At 39.8% G+C, this 10,492-nt stretch overlaps 1 protein-coding gene across 7 annotated transcripts in view; it reads right to left on the bottom strand.

Annotated features, from left to right (window-relative positions):
• Positions 1 to 1,588: 1,588 nt before the first annotated feature.
• CTNND1 (catenin delta 1) overlaps positions 1,589 to 10,492 on the bottom strand; it is a 45,577-nt gene continuing 36,673 nt past the window's right edge. For 4 of the 7 annotated variants that reach the window (XM_057728751.1, XM_057728755.1, XM_057728756.1 and 1 more), the window contains 7 exons: positions 9,848 to 10,040; positions 9,380 to 9,494; positions 8,757 to 8,844; positions 5,409 to 5,471; positions 4,520 to 4,623; positions 4,018 to 4,104; positions 1,589 to 3,744 (listed from right to left, as the gene is read on the bottom strand). In XM_057728751.1, the coding sequence (XP_057584734.1) occupies positions 3,733 to 3,744; positions 4,018 to 4,104; positions 4,520 to 4,623; positions 5,409 to 5,471; positions 8,757 to 8,844; positions 9,380 to 9,494; positions 9,848 to 10,040 (662 nt within the window). In that variant the 3' untranslated portion in view covers positions 1,589 to 3,732. The remainder of the gene's footprint in view (positions 3,745 to 4,017; positions 4,105 to 4,519; positions 4,624 to 5,408; positions 5,472 to 8,756; positions 8,845 to 9,379; positions 9,495 to 9,847; positions 10,041 to 10,492) is intronic. The other 3 variants (XM_057728753.1, XM_057728752.1, XM_057728754.1) reach the window with 3 other exon arrangements.

Here is a 10,492-nt window from a genome sequence, read left to right as displayed (position 1 = left end):
GAACAAGTGGCTAAGTGAGGTCATAGCTCTGAGCTCTGTCAGAAAGTATGTCACAGCAAGACTCACTGCAGCTATTTCACAAATATGTTCAAAAAAAAGCCTCACTGAAGCAGAAGAGTGGTTGAGCATAATATATAACCACCTCCAGGAAAAACAGAAAACTCAGGTTCTAAAAGATCAGGGAACAAACGGGCAAATCTTGACAAAATACACAGGATTCCTAAAGTTGGTGTTAAGAGGTATCAAGAGGTTTCAACAGCATTACTAAATCAGTGTCAAGAAACAAGAGCTATAGGGACTTGACAGATCATTCTTTTTAACACCTTGTTTTGGTTATGGGCAGAGAAATGTTTTTAAAAGGTCACAGATCTCAGTTGCATAGAATTCTTATGGGGTACAATCTACATGAGAAAGGGTCCATCTATTTCATTCTCTAATCTGAACCTGATGTACACAACAATGCCTGGCATATGGAAGATGCTGAGGAAGTATTTATTGAATGAGATAAACGGACCAATCCAGGGAGAGAATAAGGTTTGTATACAGCTCAATGCCAGCAGCTACAAAGAATATAACAGAAATAAAGGCTATTCACCAGTAGCCAGGATTTTCTACAGTAAAAAAAAAACACAAAAAACACTCAAGCAGGGCTACCACACCTCTTTGTAAAGCAAACTGTAACAGCTTTTTGGCTCTGTGCTCCAGCTTCTAAAACTACAACTGTCAGACACAAATCAAGCTTTAAAAGGTATCAGCTACAATGCTTAAATTTCCTGATCTTAATAGCCCAAGAGTTTTCATACCCAAGACCTAGTTCAACAAAACTGAGACATGAGCATCACCAGAAGCAGCTATATATTTTTAATCTAAAGACTGGGCATACAGAAAGCATTTTACATAAATTCTCGAGTCTTAAAAATGTAACAAGAAATATGCGCCCCAGAGAAATAAGCCCCTTTCCATAGGTCTTAATCCTTGGCCTCTATAGTAAAGACAACCCCTGGTAATCCAAGGAGTATTTGCTGCTCACCCACATATTACCTGGAAGGATAGAGGAAGCTATAGGCCTGCCCCTTATTATCTTACTAAAAGATTGCAGATAGCCTGAGAAGCAACATTATGGCCCAGTAAGCCTTTTAATTCTACATTTTCATACTTATTAGGATGACAGCTGGAGTTGGTAGCTTCTAATCTTCTACCCATAAATGATCAAGAGGGTCATGTATTGCAATGAGCTTTATTCAACGTTAATTTTGTCAAATGTCGCAAAAGAATTCCAGTGACTAAGAAAGTTATTAACTCTTTATACTTCAGTTTCCTATCTCTAAGTTAGCAATAAGCTTCCCGTGCTCTACTTAGCCACATTTAATTCTTAAGAATCTTTAGAGGAAAAATGTTTCATATATAACTAAAAAGAATGTTCGTTGTTAAGAGTTGGGATTGAGCTCAAAATAAATCCATCCTGGTACAATCCCCTTCTGGTTGCTCTGGAGAGAAAAAGGACACTGATATGTAAGGAATTAACCAAGATGAAAAGGAAAGAAGAGATACAGCTTAAAGTGAAGAAATGACACAGACCCCCCACATACACACTTTAAAAACTTTATTTATATAAAAAAACTCATTTGTTTTTAAAAGCATTAACAAGAGAGAAAGAAAAACAGAAAAGGTATGGAGCAGAAGACATACCCCTTAGTAGTGTTCGGTGGGAAGGTGGGATTTTTGGTTCTCTGAATGTTTAGTGTTTTTATAAATGAAAAGGAAAAAACAAAACAGTTAAAGGTCCCCCAAAGCCCATGGCTGTTCTATTACCCACAACCCACCGACAAAAAGAGCACCAGGAAAAGAGCAGAAGAAGACAAAAGAAACCAAGAGTGGAGACAGGTCCAGAAGGGGGTGATTTCCCCTGTGCAGTACGCTCTTAGGGTCACAGAGAGGAAAAGGCTCCTTTTTGCCAGAAAAGGAGTGGGAAGAAATGTGAGGGGGGGAAAGGGGTAAATAAGGAATTTTAATGCATAGGGCAAGGGGAAGGGGGGGGGGTGGGTTGTGCACTTTTCTCCTACCCCAAAGCCTCAATATATAAGGGAAGGGGAGAGAGGAGGATAAAGATTTCCAGTTGCGTTGAACAGAGCTTTTAGATTAAGGGGAGTAGTGACTGACAAATAAGGGAAAGGGTTTAAAAAAAAAAATTAAAAATCAACCGCATAGCAGCTGATTCCCCTAGCCCAACCTGATAATATACAATAAACAAAAAGGAGGAGGTATTTGGGGGGGGGGGAGACACAGACACATGACTTCCCTATAAACCCCTTCAGAGACGACAATAAGGAGTAAGAGTCACACCACTCACTCCTCCCACCAACCTCATTTGGAGATTCATCAGAACAGGATTTTTGCAAAATCCCAACATATAGAGTTGAGCAAAACCTTTTATGGCTAAAATTAGAGCCTATTCCAAATCCCAGTGGGGAGACTGAGGTTCTCTAGGTCACCTCTCCTCTTCTTTCTGCTATTTAGGGCCAACAGTAGGTAAGAAAGCAACAAAATATAATTTGCAAAATCATGAGAAATGAGACTGCAGAGGCAAAGAAAGGCACATGGAAGGGAAGGAGGAGATGCACCCCAGGCCAAAGGCACAAAGAAGAGGCAAAGCCAGGGGCAAACCCCACCTTTTAAGGGTAAAGGGGGCAGGAGTATGTACATCAAGTCCTTTAGTCAGCCAACCAATCCAGGGAGGAGGCAGGGGAGGATGGGGCTATAAGGGTGAGAAAAGGAGAAATAAGGGCGGGGGAAGCCGGCTTTGAAGCTTCCTGCCAGTTTCAGACTAAATGATTCATGTACATTCCTACTAGCTCCTCTTAGAGGCTCTTCTCCCCAGAAGACATCTTTCTGCTCCTTCTCACCCAAAAAGTCTTCCTTGACATATTCTCCTCTTTCTACAGCCTCTTGCAAATGGCCAGGCTGAGTCAGCAGACACTATCACAGGATGGGAAAGGAGGGCTAAGAACAGCCTCAGTAAGGGGCAGCAGCAGCAGCCCAGGGTTGGCATGAGGCTTGGAGAAGAGATGGAGTCTGTAGGTCCTTGGTGGTTCCTGCCCTGAAGATAAGGAGGGCCAGGTTTCTTAATCTCAGCTCTAGGAAACATTCACTTACTCAAGGGCCCTTGCCAAGTGGTACGTGCCAATGTTGCTGGCCTTCTTTGCTTCAAAAATAGTCATTAGGAGTAAAGGAAGAGCTCACACTTTCCATTCTCCAAAAAAAAAAATAAAAGGTCCTTCCCCACCAGGGGAAAAAAAAAATCTTGATTAAGAATCATCGGTTTCTCAGATTGCTGGACACTGCATATATAGCACGTGACTTCCAATTCTTCCCACGGTTTCCAGTGAAGATTCCCACTCTCTCCCTCCCTCCACACAAGGCCAAGAGTTCCAGGGAGAGCTGGCAAAAAGAGCTAATCTGCAGCAGTTTCTCAAGATATGCATATAACTGAGTCAGGCTTCTTGGGAGTAACTGGAGGGGATCTGGAGGGGGGAGGAGGGACAATTACGCTTCACTGGAAGAAGTTAGGGAGTTGATGGAAAGAAGTCAGCCACTTAGGGCTATAAGGGCAGGAGGCAGCCTGGCAGTTGGCACAACAGTCCAGCGAAGAAAGGGAAAAATCATCAGTCCATTTCACCACCAAAAAATAAAAGTACATATATTATAAGCCCAGATGTAGCGGAGAGAGTGGTGCTAAATCTTCTGCTGTAGGGAAAAAAGAGAGAGATGTTAATAGGGTTGGGAATAAGGAGAACGTTTAAAAGACAGTTGAGCAAATCTGAAGGGAAGAAAGCAGCACATAATGGAGAATCAGATCACCAGTGGCATGTCCCAGCCTCTTAAGAGATAAGAATCACACAAGCAGCACCCCCAAGCCCCATGTGGCTGAGACTGATCAGATCAGCATGATTGGCAAACTGCTGGCACACAGAGACCTCCTTCCTCAAGGATGATCTTGGGGGTGGCTAGAGGACATACCATGGGGGGGTAAGACATTTGGTCGCCCTTATCATCCAAAACCAACACATCCAACTCTTCCTCCAGAGATTCCTGCCCCTCGTCCTGCTGTGAACACATGCAATTTGTTAGTATGAGAGTAAGAAAATAGGAACCTCGTGAATGCATGCCAGATCTAGGGAAAAATCCCACAATTCATAAACTCAAACAAAAAGAGATAATAGTAAGTGAACGGCAAGGTATTTAATAAAAGGCAGGAACAGAAAGAGTACTGAGAGAATAGATCAGTTGGTGTTAGTCATATAAACAACACATTTATAGCCTTCCTTCTCCCATCTTGACCATCACAGAATAATGGCCCAAGAAATCCCAACATGAATCAAAACTCCTTCTTTTCCCCTGAAAATCCCTACAAGAAAAGGATGCTGTCTTTCACTAGGTACTCTTTTCCTATTTCACAGAACACACAGGCTTCAAAACAGAACTAGCCTCAGAAGGACAACAGTATATAAAGAGAATTTACCATGAGGGGCGTTCCCTTCAATGGCTCCATTTCACCTAGATCCCCGGATCGATCCAGTGCTCTATTGTGGTCCCCTCTCTCATTCAGTGTGGAATAGTTGTTATCTAGTTAAAAAAAAAAAAAAAAAAAAAGTACACAGAGACATGATATTCCCCTCTAGTGTAAAATATGTATTAAGAAGATAAATGTGAATTAGGCACCTCTGTTGGACACTGAGCTTTACCAAATGCTCCAGAAAGGCATTAAGGTCTGGTGGTCCTTGACATAAAAAAAACTTAAATCTAACTGGGAAGGCAATATATATCACATATGATAATAAAGCTAAACTGAAGAGATCTGTCTATGAAGGGTACTGGAATTAGAAGAGAGAGTGAGGTGAGCTGCAATAGTTAGGAAGGACTTAACTAAGTAGACAGGACCTTCAGCCAAGCCTTTGGGGATGAAGACAATTTAGAAAGCAATTGAGAAGGAGATTCCAACAGGAGGTATTACTAGAGCAAAATAAAAAAAGTGTAGAGTGAAGAGACAGGATAGCAAGTAGACTAGGTGGGCTGAAACAGAGTATATGGAGAGTAAGACAGCGTGAACCTGGCATCAGACTATGAAAGGCTGTGAGTAAGTTTAGGGACACAAACTCGGTTCTGTATTAATGGGGGAGGCATATGAAGATTCTTTTTTTTTTTACCGTTGAGCATTTGGTAATGTGGAAAAAAGGTAGATAGATCAGGTTTTACTAAATTTCCTCACATCCTTCCAAATGGAATGTCCAGCCAGTGCTCTTCCAGGATGGTAAATGGTGAGGGTGCTAAAAAGAACTGCAGAGCCAGACAGTTCTCCTCATCCCAATGAACTATTACTCCATATCTTTAGGCAGGAAATAATCACCTACCTAATGATTTTGTGTTTGATCCCATACTGCTCATCTGAATTTCTTCCCGATCAGCTTTCTTATCTATAGGGAGTCAGAAAATTTCCCAGGTCAAAAACCAACTCTTCAAAATCTACACTCATCATAAAAATTGCTCTCTAGTCTGTCCTCTCTTCCCCCTCCCTCCGATCAAAGTTTTACTGAGCACCCACCACAAGTGCCAGGCTCTAGATAAAGTCCTCATGAGACTTAAAGAGATACCTTTCCTATGGACACTAATATAAGAAACCATTCACTCTAAGCCACCAGGTTTCAAATTATTTGGTCTCAAGACCCCTTTATATTCTTAGAAATTATGAGGATCCAAAGAATGTTCATTGGTATAGGTTACAGGTATTAATAGCTATGGTACTGAGAAATTTTAAATATTTATTTCATTTAAAATTAACAATAAACTTATTCCATGTTAACGTAAATAATACTTTTTTTTAAAAAAAGCATTCTTTTACACTTTTGCACATCTTTTTTTTTTTTTTTTTTTTTAATATTTATTTATTCGGCTGCACTGGGTCATAGTTGCAACATGTGGGATCTAGTTCCCTGACCAGGGATTAAACCCAGGCCCCCTGCATCGGGAGCACGGAGTCTTAACCACTGGACCACCAGGGAAGTCCCACGTTTTTGCACATCCTAAGAGAAGTTTGGCTTAAGAGAAGATAGCTAGATTCCCATATCTGCCTCTGTATTCAACCTGTTGTGGTATTATTTTGGATGAATTCTATGAGAAAAACCCAGCCTCACACAGATAAGAAGCTGGAAAAGGGGGGAGAATTTTGATAGTCTTTTCAGATAACTGTGGATATTCTTTGATAGTATACTAATACTTGACAAGTAGAGTTTCTTTCAGCACAATGTGGAATCTGAATCCCAACTAACGCTCTCTTCGTATTTGGTTAAATTAAAACCCATTGGTCTGTCTTGCACTTTGAACGGATCAATTATACATGCATGATTTTCAAAATCATGCATTGGTCACTTGGAAAATACTGGTTCACAGAGTTATGCAGACCTTCTAAACGTTAACACATTTCATGACATAATATCAAAAAATAACATTCATTAATATCACCACTGATTTCACTTAAAAATATATTAAGTATTGGGATGTTACTAGGCTCACAGTGAGAAATATAAGTCTTCCAAAATTAAAATTTTCACTTGAAAATTCAGGCAGCAAGTACTGTCAGTTATTTTTCCTCAAACTGACAAGCTCACTGCATTCATTTTCAAGAAAATGTCTGTTAGTTTTTAAGTAAAAATGGTGTTTCAAAAAAAATAAGGTGGTAGGGCTTCCCTGGTGGGGCAATGGTACAAGAGTGTAATGCAATTATACTCCAATAAAAAAAAAATTACTCTTGTTTGTAAGCCAAAAATTAAAAATTAAAAAAAAAAAAGAATCCACCTCTCACTGCTCGGGACACAGCTTTGAGCCCTGATCCAGGAAGATCCCACATGCCTCGGAGCAACTAAGCCCATGCACCACAACTATTGAGCTTGCACTCTAGCACCCGCGAGCCACAACTATTGAGCCCACGTGCCGCAACTACTGAAGCCTGCACACCTAGAGACCGTGCTCTGCAACAAGAGAAGCCAGCACAATGAGAAGCCCGTGTACCACAATGAAGAGTAGCCCCTGCTCACCGCAACTAGAAAAAGCCCACATGCAGCAACAAAGACCCAATGCAGCCAATAAATAAATAAATTTATTAAAAAAAAAACAAACAGAAAAAGAAAAGTATCTTTTAATTAAAAAAAAAAAAAAGTGGTTAGTGCACCTAGTAACTCAAACAATAAACACAAGTGCTTTTCTGCAAGATAACCACCATGCTTTGCTGGTGTGCTGCAGGGTGCTTTATGAGTACTCCCTACATCATCAACACAGGATATTCAAAAGCTGTGTATTCAAGAGTAGAAACAATAAAAATTAATAATTGTCACAGCTCCATCAAGTACATTCTAAACTGGCTCTTCTGTTTTCCCCACCCTCCTGAAACTGGCTCTTCTTATAACTGTAAGTACATGGCAACCGAGATGACAGCAACTACTTTGGTTTGGTGTCGCTGCCCTGGTTTATGCTCATCACCCAGCAATAAAGCACCACTGCTGCTTTTGCACCATTAGCACAAATGCCAACAGACTTGGTGATCCTCAGACCACATTTCAAGAACCCCAACTGAGGCAAAACCCAAGTGTCACTAAGATAATAAGGGTTACAATAAACACTTAAGTGAAAATCATTTTACAAAACAAAATATATGATTCGTCTTTTGAAGAAAAATATGTTTGCTCACATGGCAGTGTTTAAAAGATACAATCCAAGAATAGCAGTGGTTAATTATCTCTGGATAACAGAAGTAAGTTGATTTTGTTGCTGTCATTTTTCTGGTTTGTCTGTATTTTCTAATTTTTCAACAGTAAACATATACTACTTGGTATTACATGAAATTTTAAAAGGAAAAAATAATCATTTTGCAATATACAGTTCTCCCTTGAACTTACAATGGGGTTATGTCCTGATAACCATCGTAAGTTGAAAATATAAGTTGAAAATGCATTTAATACACCTAACTCACCAAACATTCTAGCTTAGCCCAGCCTACCTTAAACGTGCTCATAATACTTATAACAGCCTACAGTTGGGAAAAAAATCAGCTAACACAAAGCCTACTTTAAAATCAAGTACCAAATATCTCACAATATAATTTATTGAATATTGTACTAAAGGTGAAAAACGGAATGGTTGTAAGTGTATCAGCTATTCACCCTCATGACTGTGTGGCAACTGTGAGCTGTGGCCGATTCCACTGCTGCCCACTGTGAGAGAGTGTCCACTGTGTATCGCTAGCCAGGGGAAAGATGAAAACTCAGAACCTGAAGCATAGTTTCTACCGAATGCGTATTACTTCTGCACCACCACAAAGTCAAAAAATCATAAGCCAAGCCATTGTTAAGTCAGGGACTATCTATATACATACGTCAAACCATTATGCTGTACATCTTAAATTTATACACTGTTACCTGTCAATTATACCTTAAATAGAGAAAACAGAGTAGGGTTCACTCTCCAGTCATTTTAAGTCTACAAGCAAAGATGAGGAATCACACCCAGGCTAACTGCCTGTCTTATTTTCTAATGTTCAGGTCTACCAGCTTCTGTGTTATAATCCCGAGGTGAAGTATTACTCTCCTCCACCAAAAGACTAGCTCATTCAGAAATAAATTTATATCCTATTTTGTTAGACAGCAAGCCCACTAAAGAATAGCAGAAGTGGAATAAAAGCAGAGGGGTATGTCCCCTGGATGCTGTACCTGATTTCTGGTTCCGGTCAATGAGAGGGAGAGTGCTGTCATCATATGAATGACTGCTCTGGTTTCGAGAAGCATTGTTTAGATTCACCTAGAGGCAAACATAAAACGCAATAATGTCACAGAGTACTGAATTCACCCATATCTTAATCCTTAATAGGCTCAGACTTTTAGGCCCTTATTTCCAAATACAATTCTTACCACAAGGGTTACAAACTAGGATATAGTGAAACAAACTAGGATATTATGGCTTCTATTTGTGTTTCTGAACATACTACCAAGGTACCAGACACTCACACTATCAAAAGGAGACAGTCTCAGAAAATGGCAAACTCCTTCAAAGGGCTAAGGCAGATTTGGAGAAAAGTCAAAAAGGCCATCATCTGTCATTGCCACTGGCATTTACACTATGCTACGACACAGAGGAAGACCAGAGCTATTTCAGCAGCAAATGAACTATTTAGGCACCATTTTGAGGGGAAAAGTAAATAATTTCTTTACACGCACAGAGACTTGGGTCAAAAGTAGACTCAGTGTGACAGTGAAATAGAAGAACCAAAGTCAGAAGCATTACTTGAGACCAAGGGAAAAAAGGATGAAAATCTCAGTCCCAAGAGTTATTCTACCTGAAAGTCCGATTTCTTCCATCCTTCTTTTTCCAGTGGCTTCCGCAGTTCCTTATATCCCCAGATTGTCTGTAATACAAGCGCTGCTGCTCGAACTTCTTTTTCTGAGCGGTTCCTTTTGAGGAAAGTAACACCAGATGGAATTTGTATGTAAGACCAGGGAAGAAGCTGAGCACTTGTACCCTCTAATATAATGTAACATAACAATATAAATCCCAAAAGGGGCAAGATCAAGTATTCACCAAGTCCCATATTTCAACTCAAACAGTGATACAAAAAAATGTTTGATGTGAGAGTCTTATCAATTTATGGATCAACATTAAAAGAGAAAAAAGAGCAATACCTCTTCATTCTTTACACGTAAGCAAGGGAAAATAACCTTCAAAAGCAAAAAGGGAAAGCCCCTTTCCGGCAACCTCTCTGTCATATTCAAATTTTTCCAATTGTAATTTTAAGTATTAATCTCACCCTGATTTGTTGATCAAAACCAGCTTCTCAATACCCTGCGTCTCTCGAAGCTTTTTGGCAGCCTCCAAGTTCTCAGCAATAACTTCATTGATGGTATTCAAAATAGAGACCACAGTGTCCTCAGAGAAATTCTGGGAAGAGCTCTGTTGCCCTCCTGGCAGATTCTTTACCAAGTTAGGAATGGCATGTTTACCTATAGCAGTAAGACAGGAGAAATGTGTGCAGGGATAACAAGCTGAGTCAGGTTCTGAGGAGCCTAACGCTAAACTTAATTGCACTGATCACATCAAGTATAGGTACTGTCCATATGAATCAACTCCATTCTCCTGTAGGATTATCATTTCAAAAGGGCAAAGGACCTGGAATAGCCATGAATGTATTGTCCTTCCTATTCTTTTATTTATTCTCTCCTTCAGTCACATTAAAACAATCTGAATACTTTATATCAAATATGCCACATAGTCCATTCAGATATTCTAATGAAAACAGTATACTGAATACGATAATAGCATAATCATTGTGAATTTAAAAAAACAAAAACTGGACTCTGTCACTTATGAGCTATATTAACTCTGGACAAATTACTTAACTTCCCTGACCCCCCGTTACCTTGTTCTATTTAAAAAAAAAAAAGACCCTTGTAAA

The sequence above is a fragment of the Hippopotamus amphibius genome, chromosome 3, assembly GCF_030028045.1.
Source record: "Hippopotamus amphibius kiboko isolate mHipAmp2 chromosome 3, mHipAmp2.hap2, whole genome shotgun sequence".
In the NCBI taxonomy this organism is placed as follows: Eukaryota; Metazoa; Chordata; class Mammalia; order Artiodactyla; family Hippopotamidae; genus Hippopotamus; species Hippopotamus amphibius.
The sequence above is the reverse complement of the archived record's forward strand: the minus strand, read 5'-3'. Positions and strand labels throughout refer to the sequence as shown.